The sequence below is a fragment of the Toxotes jaculatrix genome, chromosome 14, assembly GCF_017976425.1.
Source record: "Toxotes jaculatrix isolate fToxJac2 chromosome 14, fToxJac2.pri, whole genome shotgun sequence".
In the NCBI taxonomy this organism is placed as follows: domain Eukaryota; kingdom Metazoa; phylum Chordata; class Actinopteri; family Toxotidae; genus Toxotes; species Toxotes jaculatrix.
This window is the reverse complement of record NC_054407.1, coordinates 17,688,403-17,708,962: the sequence shown is the minus strand read 5'-3', so window position 1 is coordinate 17,708,962 and position 20,560 is coordinate 17,688,403. Positions and strand designations below refer to the sequence as shown.

Sequence of the window (20,560 nt, the reverse complement as noted above, 5' to 3'; positions counted from 1 at the left end):
AGTGCATGCATACATACGAACATACAGACAACAAAACAAAAATGTCTTGAGTTGTTGTTGAGTAGTTGAGTTGTTGAAAAAAACAGTCGTGACCTTGAGGGACCTGCTGGGTTGATAAACTGGAACCATGTCAGAAATATATTCTGGGGCCAGATGTTTAAGTGCTTTATAGACCAGGAGCAAACTCTTAAAATCAATTCTACAATCACCAGATAACCAGAGGAGATGCTTTTTTGGCTTCAAGTGTTTCTGAACCTAAATGGGATAGAGAGCAGTGAATTTCCACGTTCTGCACATTTGCGCTGCTGTTTGTGTTCGCTGCTGCTGCTTCCCTCCATCACCTCGTCTTCACCTCACATTGATTCTACTCCGATGTGAAGTAGGTGCTCTCTACTGTGTTAGCCTGACTTCTTTTCTGTTACTGTCATATTGAAAGTTTCATATCATGAAGAAAACATGCCTGCTTGCTCTGTTTGCCCCGGGGGACTTGTTTGTTCTCTATGCCAAACTTTGTGGGTGCTTGCTTGTATTTGTCCAGGGAGCACGTTCGAAAAAAATTTAACAACAGATATGACTAAATTACCACTTAATTCAATTAAATGACTGAATCAGAGCAGCATGAGTGACTGAACTGGAATTCCCTGGTGTGGCAGACCTTGCCCCTTTGTTATTTCAAGCAGATTAAATCAATTGCAAATTCTTTTGATTCAAAGAAAGAAAGAATACTACTGATAGAACTTCAGTATATTTCTGCTGTGTTTTTCAGTCCTGCATGTGAAAGAACAGATGCACTCCTACCAATCCTGTTAATAAAACCAGTGTAATGGCTTTACGTTTTACTCATGCTAAACCTGTGTAAACACATTCCAGATCATATTTTTAAATTCTGTTTTTCGTATGGAACTACAATGATTGTGTATTGGTCTCTGAGCGCTGCTATAACGCAGGTGACTCACTCTCAGAAAACCAAACCAACCCAAAGGCTTATGCATAAATTAGTTTTCAAAAAAAAAAAAAAAAAAAAAGACCTGATGCAAAGGGGACCTGAGCACAGTCACACCTGGTCCAAATATACCCAAGGATAATTACACCTGATACAAAAGCGGTTGACCGGAACAGACCCTAACACAATCTAACACCAACACCGGCAGCACCAACACCTCCTGCATCAAAAATAAAAAAATAGGGATATATAGAAAAAAAGAACATTTTCAAACCAATTTGATATCTGCGGATTAAATCTTTAAAAACTGACAATTTATAGCATCCTCTTTTTACATAGGCTACTGACTTCCTAAAATAATCCTACAGACATTATGATATCCCTTGTGATCTGAGCTGATAGCGAGCATGTGCTGATCCATTTAGATCCATTCAGATTTTAGACATTTTGACACCCAGATCTGAGGGTTCAAGCACTAGTGATAAAATGCAAGAGAGAAAAAAATAGGTCAAAAGTTGAGATTTAAAGCACTTGACGTATTTGCTGACCTGACCTGAGGGTGGAGACTTCAAAAAACCCAAAGTGTGGTTGAACTTATCAAAGGCCCAAAAGGCCACTGTCAAGGCTTCACAGAAACACGTGCAGTCCTTGTGCTGCTGTGGCTGCATGTGTACATGATGCTGGCTCAGGCTCAGGCTCTGCTGAAAGCCACTGCTGGGAGGGAGGAAGGGGAAAGGGCAAGCAAAGAAGTGAGTGTGTGTGTTGAAGGCTTGCCTGCCAGGGAAGCCCTGGGGAGAGGTACAGTCTTTACCCGAAGCTACAATTGCATGTTCAGAGAGGGTGAGAGGATGGTGAGGAAGAAAACCCTTCCTCTCTCTTCTTCTCTCTCTGTAATATCCACTAACTCTGTAGACAGGGTGGGAGGTGGGCAAGTGGCATTGGTAGCTGTGTAAGTGGCATGTGTCCTACAGGCTCTGGCTGCACTGAGCAGCAGGAACAGCTAGTTCCCCCAGGCTGGCATAAAGCTAGCAGGACCCATTTCAGGCAGTGGCCACGCCATGGTCTGTGGCATCAAAACCAGAATAAACTAGAGTGCCTTGCAGTTGTATGCCTCCAGCAACCACTCACGTTGCAGTTTAAAGCCATGTTTGTCCAGACTCATATAATATATGCAGTAAAAAAATTTGAAGGAATTTACAGATATACAAAAAAAAATAGCCAAGCCTTTGTTTTGTGAGGTCACAGTAACACTGACCTTCCACCTTTGACTACCAAACTTTAATCAGTACATTGTTGAGTCCAAGTGAATGTTTGTACCAAATTTGAAGAAATTCCCTCAGGGTGTTCCTGAGATACCATGTTCATGAGGATGGGACAGACGGACAACCCGAAAACATAATGCCTCCGGCCATGGCTGTCACCAGCGTGGAGGCATAAAAAGGAAACTGCTGGAGGGAAGGAAGAGAGGGAGACAGGCAAAGAGGCACAGAGAGTTGGAAGGTTAGAGAGGCGTGAAGAGGGGTGCTGAAGTAGAGTGTGAAACAGCAATTTTTGTCATTTAGTTGATGCCCCCTTTTTCCAGAGCTGCTATCAAAAAATGAGCAGATGGAGGTTCAGTGTCACATTCAAGGACACTTCGACTGGACACCAGGCTGACGGGCACATTGGCTGCTTGCAGGGTTCACACCCCTGAACCCTGCAACCTTTTAACAACAGAGGAAAAACAAGGGGCAGATTTCATGAGCGCCAAACACTCACTTCTATACCGCTGCTCTTTTACCTCTCCATCCCTCTACCCTTCTCTTCTGGTTTACTGGGTCCTGAGAGACAGAGACAGCTTGCCTGTTAGTTCACTCAGCTACACAGGACTCCATTCTCCCTTCTGCAAAAAGCCTGATGGGACTGTTATATCATAGTTCTGCAAGTATTTGGTCAAAATCCAAAGTACTGGACCCGATAATGGATCTGTACGGGAACTGAAGATATAATCGAAGTCATTACAATTCATCCTGAGGGGGACATGAATGTCTGTATCAAATTTTATGGCAATCCATCCAACGGTCATTAAGGCATTCCACTCTTAACCACAGATTCAAATCTCATGGTGCTAGAGGAAAAAATCAGGGGATCACAAGTCATTAGGATTCATCCTCTGGGTACCATGAATGTCTGTAGTAAAATTTCATGGCAATCCATTCAATAGTTGTTTAAATATAACAGCCTGGACTGACAGACAGAAATTTAAATCTCAAGATTTTACATGAGAAAACTAAGTAGGAGACTTTTTTGAGTGCTTTCATAACCTCAGCTACAATCACACACAACCCTGTCCACACAGTGTCTTCTTCCAACAGCTTGTCCCAGTATGTTTTCAAGGGCAGTTGTTTGTTTCTGCCAATTTTTTCCCCTTGAAGTTACTACAAGATTGACTTTGGAACCCTGTATAAGTCAGTGTATCTCAAGATATGTCTTTGATTGCACCACTGGAGCTGTATAAAAACAAATGAAGAAATAAGATAAAGAGCACACCATATAGAGCGTGACACTGAGATATTATACCTGTCAATATATTTCTGACAAATCCCTGTGCAATACTGTATAAGCTCTGTATAGGAATCACTTTTCTCTTCTTGTTATAAAAATGTCACTGCCAACAGAAACTTAATTTCTGCCGCCAGCAATTTTTGACCTCAAGTGAGCAAATGTGAGCAAACAACCTCCACCTGACAAAGAGCAACGTATAACATCCCATTGGGTATGTTTACAGCCACCTGATGAATGTATGTCCAATATTTATGGGACTTTTAGCTCCAGATTGGTCTCCACCGAGTCTTGGAAAAAAAATCTCCAGATATTTGTTTATTTCAGCTCTCAGGGGTTTCATGCAGGGCAGGTACTGTACACGTGGCTCACCTGAGCTTGTGGGCAGCCGTCTACAGTTCCATGGAGAAGGGTTGATCATAGCTGTATGGGTCATTCATATGTTTGGGCTGGGAAACATTGTACCAAAAGTTTTAATGTTAATCATCTTAAGGCTAAGTGCTACCACTCAATCCTTTCAAATGTTACCAAATTATTGGATGTGATTCCAATATAATGCAGATTGAAACTTTTATGTTCAAACACTCTCTGCCTGTGGGCTTTAAAAGTTTCTAGCTAGAGACAGACAGCAGTTATAATGTAGTCTGCTTGGATTCACAACCTCAACTGAGTCCAGATACATGCTGGAAAAAAAAGTGTCAAAATATCCAAAGAAACTTCTCAAACAACTCCTGCAGCGTAACCCTCTTCTCCACTGTCCATTTGTATTTGCAATATGTTGAACATTCTCCAGCACAGTCAGCTGTTCACCTTTGTTGCACCAAAGTATCTTTGATTAATGATTTTCTGCCCCTTCCCAGCATGACACAACATAAGTGTTATGCCATGGTGTGTGATCTTGCATTCAAACTTGAGACTTGAGACCTATTCTTTAGCCTATAATTGTTTAGATTTTATAAAAAGTATACCAAAACAACTATTAGCAGTTTGCAGAATACTCATGGATGTACAGACAACTATTACTGGATCACTTTGATACTTTGATATAAAAATATGATGATACTCAAGCAAGTTTTTCAGCTATAAGGAACATCTGTTTAGCGTGTAAATGATGCTGAATCGAAGAAAAAATGTGTATTACAGTTTGAAGACCTCTGGTACTCAGTGAGGAGCTGACAGAACATGAGGGAGAGAGAGTAATGGGGGATGACATCCAACAGAGGTCCCTGGATGGACTCAATCTAGGGACATACTATGTGGTGATTATGTGGATGGCGTCTTAAACCTCTACGCCACTGGGATATGATATCATTAAAGCGACTGACCCCAGACAATCTTGGAAAATGAAGGTAATTGAATTAGCCATTATCCTGTAACTGAACTGCCACTTGTGGCCACTGTTCTGCAAAAGTTACATTATATAGTCTCACTATAATTACATAAGATGGCAAAGGATGGAAACACCACAAAAAAACTTGCTCTCTTCTTCATGTCTCATGCCAGATGTCATTTTGTGTACAGTTTATACCTTATCCAAAGAAATATAGAAAAACCAAATCAGTGTTTACATGGTTAAAGTGTCTCCTCTGAGATCTACAATTTCTATCTGAGGATGAAATTTGAAAATTGAGGTAAATTTGAATAGCAGAACTCTGAACTTCCTTTTTTTTTTGACTGGGATTTTAATGATGTTCCTGCATGTCACTTCACATTTCATAGCAGCTGAAGCTGCTCAGTTGGAGAGCAGAAAATATCTTGAGGGAAATCTACAGCATCTAATGACCTAGTGCAGCCATCATCCAATAAAAAGTTAGAGGTTTATCTTTATCTGTCATCCTTAGGCACATAATTGCACGCGCACACTCATGCACGCACAACATGGCTATTCAGTGAACCACACATAGATCTCTTTTATTATATCTTCCCAGATGTTGACAAACTTCTGTAATCTCCTGAATACTGTGTTGACAGACACAGTCCATTCTCAAAAACACCAATTTTCAAATGTTATTTTTATATTCTATAGTTTCACTTTTTCTTATAATGCTATAACACTGAGAGGAGAAAGATAAGCTTCACAGTGTGAGAGTGACAGCAGGACACCGACAGAGAGAAAGAAAAACAGATAGTGAAGAATAGAGATATAATAAAGTTGTAGGTCGCATTTTGTCTGTGGAGAACTGCCCTGCTGTGTGAGAGTGTGTAGCTGTGCGTGCGTGTGTTTATAATTAGTGCACTCAAGCCTCAATCTCTGAATACAAATGCATCTGTTCATGTGACTGAAATACATTTTCTTTTGAAGCTAATCTGACATGACAACTGACAATTTCTTCAATTGTGAAAATCTTTACGCAACCTTAAATGTTTATTTCAGTTTATTACAGGGATACGAAGCTGACATTTCCTCTTTGTTGATGTGAGCGGTGGAGCTAATAGGTGTAACTGAGCAGGGAATACACAGAAAACTCCATTAAAAGTTTCATTAAGGTATTTACATGCAATCAAAGTAAACCCTTATGTACTGTGTTCCTGTAGTACAGATGCATGAGTGTGTGTTGTGTGCAGTCATCATTTGTTTAATACTCAGATCATCAGTTCACAAGAAAATTAAACAATATTCAGTCCAAACAACTCTCCTAGTAGATGATGAATTGACCTAATGGCCCTGTAAGTGGTCCAACACATCTAAACAGTCTTAAGTCATCTTTCTGTCAAACGGATGAGTCTGCTCCCAGGTTTGATTTCAGCACACTTCCACAGTAAAATCATTAGTGAACTTGAGCAAGTCATTTAAAGCTGACTGAAGAGCTTCAAAAGGTTAATTTATTTGCTAGTTATTCTCCTTCTCTGAACAATTATAATAAATCACCCACTCCATGAAGAACTTCAGTGTCACTTTCAGTTCAGAGACTTGATTTCACTGCTATAGCCTCCAGTAGAGGGTGAAATAATGTGCATATTTGTATGAATGTGTGTGACTGTGTGTATGTGTGGATGTGCTGCAGCTGGTGGCCTGACAAGGACTTAATTCCAAACAGACTACCGAACATAACCCTGACAGATGGTATGTTCTGTGTGCTGTATTGGTTGTAAACTGCTCCTCTTGACAAGTAATTTAGTTTTAGTTTTTTTATTCAAACTTTATTGCCTTTATAAAAAATTTAAAAAGCTCATGGAATTTGTTTCCACACTTACCTGTTGTAGATGTCGTCATCCTCCCCTCCCCAGCCCCAGTACTCATTGGGGAAGCCATTGATCTTCAGAAACTGTTTTTTACTGAGGCCTGAAACTCCTCCAAAGTATCCTGCATAGGGCAGCCTGCAGGGGAGGGGAAAGGACGAGATGGGATAGTTGCGGGAGGGAAAGAAGGTGAGAGGGAAGAGATGTTATAAGGGAGCAGTTGAAGACAGGCGAGAAGAAGAAATTACATTTCAAAGGAACTACATGCAGCATTTCCTATGAGTATATTATTACAAAAGAAATTATAATTGCAAAAACAAACAACAGGTTTCATTTGCAGCCTCAACTATTTGCTACAAACTACAAATATTCTACAAACGTTTTGCTGTGTTGTTTTTTTTAACACATAGGGATATTTGCTTTTTGGTTTAAAAAAAGTACTGCAAAATACTAGATTGAGCAAATTTACCATACATTTAAAAGCTTTTTAAAACCTGTGTTGTTTAGTCTAGCTCATTTGGACATCGGTTCCCTGTTGGTACCATTTCCTTAGGCAGATCTGAACACAGCTATCGTACTCGGGTATGAACGAAAACAACCGCACTGACACCCCTTAGGGGAAGTGGTGGTCTTGGTTCAGTCACAAATGAAATTTGCAGCAGTTCGTCTGTGGTGGGAAAGTGATCTGACCTCCATCTCACCCAATGACAAGATGTACATAGCAAGTTGGAGCTAAAAGGCTCCCATAGCTGGGTGCACTTTGCATACTGGGATACTGATGAACAAAATTAATGGATTCTAGCTGTTTAGGTGGGAGAATGAATCAAGGTCTGACCTGGACGAGCAACTCATCCAATAATTTAACTATAGGTTTGAAAATGACCTATCATACATCCAGTACAACAACAAAGGAAGCTGGGATTGCTTGTACATATTGATGTGTCCAGTCCTTGTTAATCTGAGGTTATTAAGATTCCTGGACAGCAGCATCACATGATGTGACACATTAACAGGAGTTTTGGTTTTCATATGCAGCTTGAAGAGATGGATCGCTATTTGCATTTGAATAACCTCTTGAAATCTTTTTTCGACAATCAGATCTTTTCCCAATATGCCTTGTCTCTGATGTGTTTTTAAGAGGATAATTTATGGGTGCCTTTTCACAGTAAGTGGATAAACTATATCCATACATAATCCCCTGAAAACACATGAAATGACCGGGTATAAATAGGGGCTATAGTATTTATGCAAAATACCTCTTATGGTTGTACAGTAATGCAGCAACATGCTCCATCCATGTTCTGCTTTACCAGTATGGAGATAAATAAGTCACAAAAATGGTGACAAACACATGTTACATGAACCACAAATAAATATAAGTACCCCAACAGGAATCCTACTGTACGATCCCTTGATGGAAGAGTTGAAAAAACATTAGAGTAACGATTAGAGGGAATGAAAGAGGAAAAGAGAGGACAAGAGAAGATTAGAACAGAGGAAACAAAGAGAAGTGTGTGTCTGTGTGTGTGTGTCTAGACACTGGACAAAATAAGGCAGACAAAGGGTTTTTTTTTTTTCACAAAACTTGTGAGACTAGTGGAGTGGGACGGACGTCAGCTGGGAGTGTCATGACAGCCGCCTGGAGACTCACCAGAGGGTGATGCGTATGTGCATGTCGGTGCGTGCATGTGTGGATATTCTGTACAGTATGAGTTGTCAAATGTGTGACAGCTCCCTGTTGAAAGATGACAAGCAGAAATTAATGAGACCGTATGTTTCTGCACAAGTTCTCCCAGCAACAATGTGGTGAAGAACGTATGTGTGTGTGTGTGTGTGCGTGTGCGTGTGTGTGTGTGCATGTGACAGAGATAGAGAAAGAGAGAGAGAGAGATCGAGTGCTTAAAAAGGACACATGCTAGGGGAGAAGGAGGAGGAGAAGAACAAGAAGAGTGAGAGGGAGACGGGAAATTTGATCAACTTTGAGGAGTGAGTTTAAATTTTTTATTAAGTCTTGCTACGAAGAAGATAAACAACTCTTATATAATATCTCCAACAGTTGTGGCTCCATAAACTTCATACTGGTCTGATTATTTCCTGGGAAATGTGTGTGATTTAACTCTCAAACACTACTCTGATACAATGTAGGCCTGACAGAAATTTGACAATGGTGTGATGAGTTTCGGAAGAATACCTATAAAAGCTGATTTATTCTGTAAAATGGTTCCCTTTAAATGTTTTTTTTTTTTAATTTTGTTTGCACATCATTTTTTAGGTGAATTTCTGACCATTAAATTGTGTTTAATAGTCAAGTTTTTGTTTTTCAAACTTTAACATTGATTGTCCCTTACCTAGTCATGAATATTTGATTCTACAAAGAAATACTCGAGGTGTGAAAGATTTCACACTTTAACCTGTGAAGCTTCACTGTGAAGAAACTTTTTTTTCTTACATTAACATCTGCCCTTTAACTCCATCAAACAAGCTGAACACATTTACTGCATCAACTTGTGGTCTTCTTCTCTTCTTTAAATGGTGAATAGTTATATTTTGCATATCTTATTTATTTCAAATTGACAGTCCATGTTGATGCATGTAAATCACTGAATAGTTTGGTAACAGTGCAAGGTTTAGGTCATGACCTAGCATAAATGTGCTCTCCGTCAGAGACTAAAATGGGCTGCACACATTCATACCCAGGCAACAAGTACTTAAACAGCAACACCATCATTATGTGCAGTATAATGGAAGCATAATTTAACACATTGCATGAGGGGCTATCTTTTGTGGAATATGTGTGAAAGAGCTGTGTTGTGAAATAGACTTCAAGGTGACCCTTTCTGCTCAGAGAGCTGTTAGGTGTTGTGAGGTGCTAAGGTAATGGAGTAGCACTTAATGTGACCTGACTTTCACTGCCAACGTTTTCACCATTTATCAAAACACTTCATGCTTTTACATTTGGAAGCAGCTGTGGCTTCCTGGAATGACAGAGCCAAAATACAAAACATTTACTCCGTAGAGACAGATGCATGATGTCTCAACCAAATATTATATTAGGTTTTTGTTTATTTGTTTTTAGCGTGGTTGCTGACTTTTTCCTTTTACTGTGGAAGCTTCCTAAAAGCTGGAAACTGGAAAGGCTGACAATAAAAAAAAAAGCTGGGTAAAAGTTTGGCAGGCTGACTCAGACCACTTTAACCTTGGGAACCAATTCTCTACAATGATCTGATTTTTACATAAGCAATTAACTACAATCAATTCTGTGACCTTCTACTCACTCTAACCATCAAGCTTTTACTTTTATCCCCTTTTCTCGATTTTCTGGGAGCAAAAAAAAAAAGTCTGGTGAAATTTTTTTAAATCCTAACTGATTCATTGCAAATAAGAACAACAAGCCTGCTTACCACCTGGTATCGTATTTGTTGCCAGATAGCATTAGCTTATTGAACACTATATCAGGGAGTTGTTGTGGCCCCTGTGGGTTTTCGGCAGGATAACTCTTGTGGACTGACAGCTCCTGGATGGGCAGGTCACATTCACTGGCCATGTTTAGGCCATTAATCAATGCTTCCAGTGCTTTTAGGTAATTGAGGGCAGGTGTGGTGTCATTATGCAAAAGACAGAACTAAAACAGGACCCAACCATTCAGAGTCAGCTGCGGGGAAACAGTAAACTAAGAGGCTCTCCTGATAACAGGCTGGACATTTGACCAAAGGCCATTATATCCTGTAGATGCCGGCTAATACTTAGTTTTGTAATGCACATCTACTGTGCCCATAAAAAACATTCTACACAAGTTTTGTTTCACAGCATTGAATTAAAGTAGATTCAGTGACGTTACTAATTCATTGCTATATAAAATACATAAAAAATAAAAATAATGATACCTAAATAAAGGCCTGTATTCTTATAGGCACTGTATGTGTGTCTCTATCAACCTGTTTTACATACACATTACACCTCTCGTTATGTCCTCTTCTTCCACAGCGGTTTAAGAATTTGTGCCACCACCAGCAAATCCAGATGAACCCACTCCCAATATTCACATAACAGTGGTGGATGCAAACTTGTATTAAGAAGCATTTTCTTTTACAAATTTTCAGGAAATTGTACATTTGGAAGGAAACTTGGCTTGTTTTTCCCACTCAGATACCATCAAGATGGATTGTCCAACTCTGATCTGTCCTGACCAAGGCTTCTTCCATATGGAACTGAGATGATTGGTCAATTAATTATTTAGTAAATCATAACATTTTGATATTTGAGTAACCACAGAAGTGATTTGTAAAGCAGAAATATTCAACATTTTTTGGGTCCAGCATCTAAAATGTGGGGTTTTTCTGCTTTTCTCTGTTTTATATAATTATTAATTCAACACCTTTGGGCTTTGGACTGTGAGTCAAAAAAAAAAAAAAAAAACACCTTGGGCTCTGGGAACTTCCTTTTCACTTTTCACTATGTTTTGACGTTTATAGATTAAATTACTAATTGATTAATGGAAAAAAGATACAGCAGACAGATCAATAGACAGTGAAAATAAATGCTATTTACAGCATTTACTATTCAGGTTTTCTTGGCAGTTTTTCCTCCTGTGATCACAGTCTAAAGTTCACAATGCTGGGTAAGGCTTTATTAGAAGGTGAAGACTTTGGGGTCTGTAAACATGCCCTGCCACTCTGATTATTGATTAGTTAGACCTAGTTAAAAATGTATTTTGTTCCTCTTTAACTTGTATTTTTTTCTTTCTCTGTTAAGTCCTTTGAGACCTGCTTGTGGCAAAGAACTCGAAAAATAAGACTTAGTTAAATTAAAACTGCTCTGTCAATTGTCTGTCACACAGGCTCTCGGCCAATTTCTTACATTTTTTGTTAGACATTTTACAAAGTAAGCATAACAAACTGTGAAAGTGATCTAAAGTACTAATTTGAAGAGAGAGGCAGATACAGAGCCAACCTGAAAACTAGCCTTCAAAGTATAATTACCTCTTAAGGTGTCATCAGTGTGCATGTGTGTGTTTGTGGCTTCATTTATTTGGCCAACTGAGATCATCAATGCATCAAAATGAGTTCAAATAAAACTAGATTGGACACTTCTTCAAACATCATTACTCTACCTGAAGCCAAACTTGTCCATAGCAATGGCGAAGTGTCTTGGCTGGTCATAGCAGTGGTAGAGGTTGCGGTCGTCCATTGGGATCAGGTCCACGTCGCTGAAGATGAAGCAGTCGTACTCTGCGTCCTTCAGAGCCTCTGTGTAGCCAACGTTCAACAGCTTGGCACGGTTGAAAGTGTCCTCACCCAACTGCAAGAAAAAAGACAAGAAAGATCATTAATTCAGTTTACATTCAGATGAGGAGGGCAGATATAACAGCTTCATTAATGTTTGTCATCTTCTTGAGTGAAAAAATATTTAATAGCTTGGAACATGTCCTCAGCTGACAGACAAATCAGAATGTGTGATGCTAGTAGCATGTCCAATTAAATAGACTAAATGTTCTTGCTCTGTTTCTATACTGTACAGCATGTACAACATTCAATAGCTTGCCATGCTGTAAAGTTAAATGCATAACACAAGAGTGAAATAGGGAGGTGAAAGGGCACTAAATAAAAAACAGAGAATGGTAAGTGTCAAAATCTATGAAACATTCTGCTTTCATTATATTGTAACAGTAAAAATGCAATCAAAGAGGGTTAGAGTGTTGTATAAGTCAACCGCAATTATGAATCAGGACTTTTCACATGTTTATTAAAGAACAGCCGGGTGCTCAACTGCCACAGGCACTGTTACCATAAACAAAGAGAAAATGAGTCAGACCATGCTAAATAAGGTCACACTCAAATTAAAGCTGTTTATTCTGTATCAATTCAATGTGAACTGATGAGTTTACTGACCCCCAAAAAAGATCAGATTCACAAAAAAGTGAAACACATCTGCTTTGGACACTTATTCTGCTAAATGTAATTTATAAACTCCTTATAAACAGCATTTTCAGCACTGTCAGGTCAAGTACAAAGACCATATTTTGTATTTCCTCTTTTACTCAACTGCCAAATCATACTGAGTAAATGTTAGCTTTGTCAGTTGCTTCAGTTGCTACGCAGCAGTTACATCTGTCAGTGTTAATGCGTGTAAATATTTAGTAACAACTAATCCCTGTAAGAAATAGTTTGTGTGGTGCAACGTGCTTTTATTTAGTGATGTGTAAACTTCCACTTAGCAAACACTTAAATTACATCTAGGCTAAATTTTAATTTCTAAACAGCTGTTGTAACCAGGTCCAGTTTGAAAAAAAAATCTGAATTTTCCTTCCAGCCTAACGTGTAGTCACCAGCTTAATTAATGCTGTTCAGAGCATCACTGAACATCAGTATTTAGTGTCTGCAGTGCTGGTCTGTATTTATTTCTGCACGCAGTATGAACTGATGTATGTATTGGCCTCAGGAGGGGCTACTGCTGCAGTTAATTGTGTCTTTTTTTTCGGTCTCTGCATGGCCCAAGTTCAACACTTTGCCTGAAATAAATGTCTTCTTGCCAGGTATCACAGCGGCATAAAATAGTTGAGGTTAATATATTTGACAAATAGAAATTCAATAATGTACAGGGTACTGTGTATCTCTTTTTGTGGAGCCCTTGAGCAACAGCTTGGCTTGGTTAAAGTCCAAGTCCTTGTCAAGCCATAGAGAGGTCAGCAAGCAAGACGTGAAGCTACAGTGCAACCCGACACTCTTTGGCAGACACTTTTCTGTAGCACGTTGACAGTTCATTCTCCTTGAACATCTTCTGAATTTATTCTACTTCTCATGAGACGCACACTAAAGTAGGCCTGGAAGTGGAAAGAAAGAAAGTGATATGCTGTCCAGGGCGGAGATAAAAATTCAAACCCTTTGTACTGTCAGTACCTGGTACATGCATTAACAGACAGTCATCGAGACGATGTCTGCTCAGAAAATCCTTTAACTCACTTATGTTACAACTAGTTCATTTATTTTACTACAGCTCGCCTCAAGTCCCTTAGCAGGTACAAACAGGATCTTCAGCAGGAAAAGGACAGGAAACCACCGAAAACTCAACTAAGTTACAGCGAGAGCCAACACAACCAGGTATGAACCTTCACATTAGAGCAAAAATGATTCGTTGATTAATCCAGTAGTTGATAAGCAGAAAATTTGTCAGCAAGCATTTTGATAATGAGTTAATCACTTAAGACACTTAATGAGCAAAAATGTCAAACATTGACTTTTCCTAGTTCTAAAATGTGAAGGCAAACTGTGATTGATATTTGTCACCATCTTCTGAGATTTAATTGAATAAGTGTATTTGTGAGTTGCATCCTTTGTCACATGTAAACACAAGAATTGCGTCATTTAGAGGAAACAAAAACACAGTTAATTAATACTTGCGGCCAAAGACTGCTATGTTTTAATTCCGTTATTTCAGGATATTTGATGAAATATCCAGCAGGGGTTGAAATTCAGCCAATAAATAACAGAAGTATATATTATTATACAGCAGCTGATGAATATTTGCAGTAGATCAACATAACAGTCATTCCTTGTAATATGTGCAATTTACTGTTCCTGGTGTACAGTTACAGTAACACTTGGTTCTCTACAAAGAAACCTACCATGTTTACTCTGGATAATGAGCTCTTTGAGTTATCATGGCTATAATAGTTTCATGCAAATATGACTAGTGTAGCACTGTTAAGTCCTCATGCAAGGACTGCAAGATGTGGAGGGGCCCCACATGACAAGATTACATGTTTATGTTAATGGCACTGGGTCCCAGTGTGAAGCTTCATGTCTCACATCATAAAAAAGGACTCCACAGTTGGGAGAATACCTCAGTATCTACAGCATGTAGCAGAACAATGAACCAGAGTTACAAATTTGCCGCAGTCACATATTCTTAGGCCATTAGGGAAAACCACCCACTCTTGACAGCACAGAGAACCTCCAAGATGATTAATGCATTTGCTGCTTGTCCTTACTTCTGTTCAGGATACAATTTCTTTTTCCTTTTTTTAGGGGGGGTCTTTTATTGGAGGTACATTTGATTCCATACTGGTGCATTATCTGTTCGGACTGACCGTGAATCAAGTAGAATGTGTAATCCCTCTGGTAAACCCACTAAAACCTGAGATTTGAGAGTATAATCCCCTGTACAGGTAACAAAAAAATCTATTGTCACAAATCCACTGGGCCTCCAAATATCAGCTAAAGTGGTCGTCTGCCTGTTTTTAAACAACATTCGGTTCAGTAGGTTGGAACAACATCATGTGAGGTTAGGAGAGCAAATCACGACTGATGTCAGTGAAATAAATCTTCAAAAACAAGAGCATTTTATAACAAATATTACAACGTTGTGTACTGAGATTTAACATGGTTTGTAGCTGCTCTCTCCCCTGTTTTCCAAATTATTGCACCAGTAGTGAGTTAAAATTTGTCTTCAGAAGCTGCTAACTCAGTTTCAAAGTTTTAATGGGAAAAATGAAACGTTATAAGATCCATTCGTTATGTTTTGACTTCACTCTGTCAAATTTTTGCTTTGCTCCACATACTAATTAACTCCAAATGACAGCTACCAGTCATGATGACAATAGAAGTAAAGAAATATTTCAAAAACGAATATTTCAACAACTAAAACAACTAACGTTAACAAAAACGATTGAATACTCAATTTTCCAAATGCATAATCTCATCACCTAATAATAAAGTTACATTTACATATTATACTGTATCACCACATACAAAGCATAATGCAATACAACAGTTCAATCAGACACACTTAAGGTCTTCAGAGGTGTTCCTAATGTTTCCCCACCCCATTCACAAACAGGAGGGGTAAGACTATTCAAAACACATTTCAATCTACAGGAACACCTGCACACCTGCTTATCATGCAATTATCCAATCATCCAGTCATGCGGCAGGAGTGCAATGTGTAAAATCAGAATGTGGATAAAATGTGATCTCAGTGACTTTGACCGTGGCATGATTGTTGGTGCCAGACGGGCTGTTCTGAGTGTTTCTGAAACTGCTGATCTCCTGGGATTTTCATGCACAACTGTCTCTCGATTTTACTCAGAGTGGTGTGAAAAACAAAAACCACCCAGTGAGCGGCAGTTCTACAGATGGAAACACCTTGTTGATGAGAGAGGTCAGGAGAGAACAGCCAGACTGGCTGACAGAAAGGCTACAGTAACTCAGATGGCCAGTCTTGTCGGAACCTTGAGGTGGATGGGCTACAACAGCAAAAGATGACATTGGGTTCCACTCCTGTCAGCCAAGAGCAGTAATCGGAGACTGCAATGGGCAAAAAAGTAGCCTGGTCTGATGAATCTGGATCTCTGATGAGGCGCACAGATGGTAGGGTCAGAATTTGGCATCAATAGCATGAATACATGGATCCAACCTGCCTTATGTCAACAGTCCAGGCTGGTGGTGATGGTGTAATGGTGTGGGGAATGCTTTCTTGGCCCCTTAATGCCAGTCAATCATGGTTTTAATGCCACAGCCTATCTCAGTATTGTTGCTGACCATGTGCGTCCCTTTATGGCCACAGCTTACCATCTTCTAATGGCTACTTCCAGCATATTAATGCACCATGTTACAAAGCAAAATTCAAACTGATTTCATGAACATGACAATGAGTTCAGTGTACTTCAGCAGTCTCTTTTATTATGGCTCTCACATTATTTATTTAATTTGTAAGTGTGAAGTTTTCCTACCTTCCACTATAACTACCTCATTTTTTTGCAAAAAGTTTGCTCCCAAAAGTATTTTCCTGTGATGCAGTCTACAATCATTATGTACACAGATGCTTTTCTTTACAATAATTACATTTGTGTGTCTGTGCTTGAGACAGACTGAGAACCAAAGAGTGAGAGAGTGCAGGAGATAGAAAGAAAAGAGATTCTCTTCTGTGCTGCCAGCTTGCTGCAGATGAGATCATGTATCTTCACAAAAACCAAGTCCTCTTTTTGTGCTACGAACCCCATCAAGCATCACTGGGGTGATTGTTTATTATTTTAAGAAGACATCTGTGTGTGAACCTCACAGCATCTCGGCTTTATGGCACTCTACATCTTTCCTAATCATTTCCTGCCACAAACGAGTTCACATCACTTTCAAGACATGAAGGTAAACTGACACCCATTATCTTGGACAGGCCATTTACGTGGTGTAGATATACAGAGGCAATAGGGATTGATTAGATACAGTGGTTTTCAGGCTTTTAGGTGCTTGTGGGAGGGTGAACTCCCTAATTGTGATGCCACATTGATGTTTTAGTGAGTAATTTTCTTATTTAACTGAATATTGACATAGGTATGTTCATTTTGTGAGGTTCTGTATTTCAAATTTAAATATACAAACTGTCAAAAACGTTTTATCTAACAATAAGAACCAAAAGAAGAGGACAATGCATTCTTCCTCCAGTTCATTTCAAATCTATTGATCTGGGTTTTTTTTTTTCTCAATATTGGTTATGTTATTTTGTTGGCACAGTGTTTTCTGTGGACTCTTCATTTTCCCTTGCTGCCAGCTGCATTTTCCTTTTTTTTTTTCAACCACTTCAGGCTGATGTTTCCTGACCAAAAACCTGTCTCAGTTTTTTCTCACCCGGAATGCACTGGAACAAACTGCTCAGGCACAATTTGCCTACAGTGGCCCACAGGGGACAGTAAAACCGCTCAAGTGTAAATACTTGACAAATCAACAAATTACATGTTGACAGGGTGAAATGCAGAAAGAGTACTTCAGTTTTGCAGCAGGCAGTTTTTGTCTCCTCATTTGCAATTTCACAGGCCTCTTTTAGCTTTCAAGGACATTTCTGCTCCATTAATTTTTGATCGGGCTGCACTTAATGCAGTGTGCATATGCATGTGAGCATGCGGCCTCAGCCTTGTGTAAATGAGTGTATTGACAAGTGTGACAAGTATGTGTGTGCCACAAACATGGCCTTCTTCAGTCAGCCAAGACCTCTGCCTCTTCAAGCTCACAGGTATCAAGAGAAACTATCATCCAAAAAAAAAAAAAAAAAAAACTAAGATCCTGACAGACATTTAACCTGCACTGACACTATGTGTTTGAAAACATCCATCAGCTGTCATATAAGTGTGTAGTATGAGTTCTTCCTTTCTGAAACTTCCCTGCATTTGTCTCATAATTCACTTAAAAGCTGAACAGGTACCCATCACAATGACAGATTTTGGTCTCCGAGCTGCCTCTCCCTGCAGGGATTCTCTTTAAATTTAATGTAGGCCACGACTGATTTGATTCAGACAACAGTCTACAAAGTGCAGGCCTTCATTAGTTCATTGTGCTGTGACTGGCATTTACAAATAATAGTGCTGACATTTTTGTCCAAAGTGACTTATGATAAGTGCAATCATTAATTGGAAAATAAATTATATCAATATAAAAATGTTCAAAAACTTTAAGTGTGTCCCTCATCTACAACTGCAAACATCACTGACGTGTTGGTGTTACATTTCTTGCTCTAGACAAATGTAAGTCCAATATTTACTCTGTTTTAGCTCGGTTTTGGTCTCATCCAACTGTTTACTGAAATATCTGGCTTTTTCACTGCTAAATGCTCCACTATGGTCACCAGCTAACTTTGTATTTCTGTCAGTGTCCATATTTTTTTGCTAAAAAAAGGCTGACTACTTCAGCCACAAAAGGTTGCTATGAGAGCAGTGAACCAAAACAGTAAGGTTGCAGGCCATTAAGCCAAAACAATGAGCTGAAAGACACCGAAAGGGCTCCACAGAGCAGATAATTCTGTGTTTCATCATGTGCAAACCCTTGCCACTGCTGATATAAAAACGTGGATCAGAGCTGCTTTAAAAAAGATGTGCTGATACACAAGATAAAAGATTTTGCATCAGCACAGATGCTGAATACATCATGGATGGTTGATAACTCAGATACAGTTCCCAGCCGGGAAAGCTGACCTCTGACTGGAAAACCGCTGGGGTAAATGACTGGCTGCCTGGGAAAATATGGGTGGGGTAATTGAATGGAAAACACTCATCATCTGCCATCAAGGTGTCCAGTTGCTCTACTGCAGCAGCTCAGTGACTGACAGCAGGAAACTGTGGTTGTAATGCTCCCTGTTGTGGTTGTTGGCAGCTCCCTGTAATGTGTGCAACAGTGTGTGTGAGGGAGGGCACCATGGAAAGAAATGTGTGTTTAGTCAATCCTGACGGGAAAAATAGGCCACAAGGAAAAATGTGAAATGACACAAACAGTGATAAATATTCCAAGGATATGTAAAACTGCTGCTTAAAGTTTCTGTGTATCAAACCCTTTAGTGATGAGATCTGAACCAGCTGGAGATGGTTAATATCTCCAGATGAAACTGTGAAATTGATAATTAACAATCTCAGATAAAACTAGGAAAAAGACAAAAAAAAAACTGCCATCAGACTTTGACAGTTCTTCTGAAATATTCATACCATCAGTATTTCAGCAGTCTTGAAAGCTCAATGTGCTCTTGAAACTTTTTCAAACAGCCTTAGAAATCCCTGTGCAAACACCTGTCAGCTGTGATGGAAAGTGTCTACTTCCTGCATTTTCACAGCAAAGGAAAGATGTGCAAATTTTGGTGACATTGTTGGGAAAACCTGTTGCTCATTTATGCACATGGAAATAGAGGCACAGATCTGAAACATCACCTCCCAACGTTCTCACTGCTATTTCGAAGGAAGCTGGGGATTCCCATGGGAGAAGACAGACACAATCTAGAAAAAGTGACATTGTTGGTGAGCTTAAAACACAATATGGGTCATGTTTGTGCCATTCCATTTTTTAAAGGAAGGTACCATCAGAATTTAATGTTCTGTTAGAAAGAGTAAGGGTGTTCTGTGGGAGGTAACATTGATTTTCAAACCCGTGCACACTTAACCACTTTTATCTGGGTGGATGAAAGACACAAGGGAAATTTTTTACACTTTTATTCAGCATTCCATTGTACATGCCCCTCATTGACCTGCCCTTGTTGCCCACCCTTGGGGGAATCTCCACTGCCATCCAAAGTGCCATTTTGTTACTTTAAAAATTCAAGTAAAGTTTGTGAAGTTGAAGCTTCAAAAGACTTTTCAAGTCAGTAAAGATGATTGAATGATCGATTGAAGCAGTGCATCTTTACGCATCAGGATCTTTGTACCTTGCTGGATCACAAGTTATATACAGTATACGTAAGTAAACAACAATAACACTGGGGCAATGTAGTTTTCTTGAACAAAGAAACTTTGTTATTTTATTTATTTGTTTTAAATCCTTTGCAAACCCCTCTGTCTGTAACCCCTCTGGCCACTGGCATTTAGATATGGAGCTGTTAGTATGTGATGAGACAATGAGGAAGTAAAAGGATAACTCCTGCAGCTTAGTGCTTCTTTAAACTCTGCTATTTCACACCTGTTACTGTGACTGTTATTGGGTATAAACAAATATTTTTTCTTACCCTAAACTAGATTTGTAAAGAACTGTGACCAAGAAATGTACTTTTAACATTTTATTCTTGAATAAAAAATAAACTTCTCAGTACTCTGTGAGGACAAAATATGTATTGGTGGTACTGTTTTTAAATTCTCACAAACAAGCGTTACAAGCTTCATTCTAAATGTTGGATATAATAGTTTTTTGTTTTTTTTTTTTGAAGAGTGGGAAAGCAGAGCATACATCGCCTGAGTCATATACAAGACAGTCTGAGTTTAATCTGTTACCAGATATTCACAATTTTGTGCACAAGCCTGAAAATAATGTACCCAAAACAAAACGGTTTCAACCCTTTTGATTACAGTCGTGATGCTGGTCTTAATCAATCAAGCAATCAAGCAATCGCAAAACAAAACTCAAGTTTTGGGATTTTTTTTCTCCACAACAACATGTT

General features: G+C 39.1%; 1 protein-coding gene across 1 annotated transcript in view; it reads right to left on the bottom strand.

Moving 5' to 3' along the window:
• Positions 1–20,560, bottom strand: part of b4galt2 (UDP-Gal:betaGlcNAc beta 1,4- galactosyltransferase, polypeptide 2) — a 123,488-nt gene that overhangs the window by 17,025 nt on the left and 85,903 nt on the right. Inside the window, exons 4-5 of the mRNA XM_041055354.1 lie at positions 11,775–11,962; positions 6,680–6,802 (exon numbers count right to left, since the gene is read on the bottom strand). Coding sequence (XP_040911288.1) covers positions 6,680–6,802; positions 11,775–11,962 — 311 coding nt within the window. The remainder of the gene's footprint in view (positions 1–6,679; positions 6,803–11,774; positions 11,963–20,560) is intronic.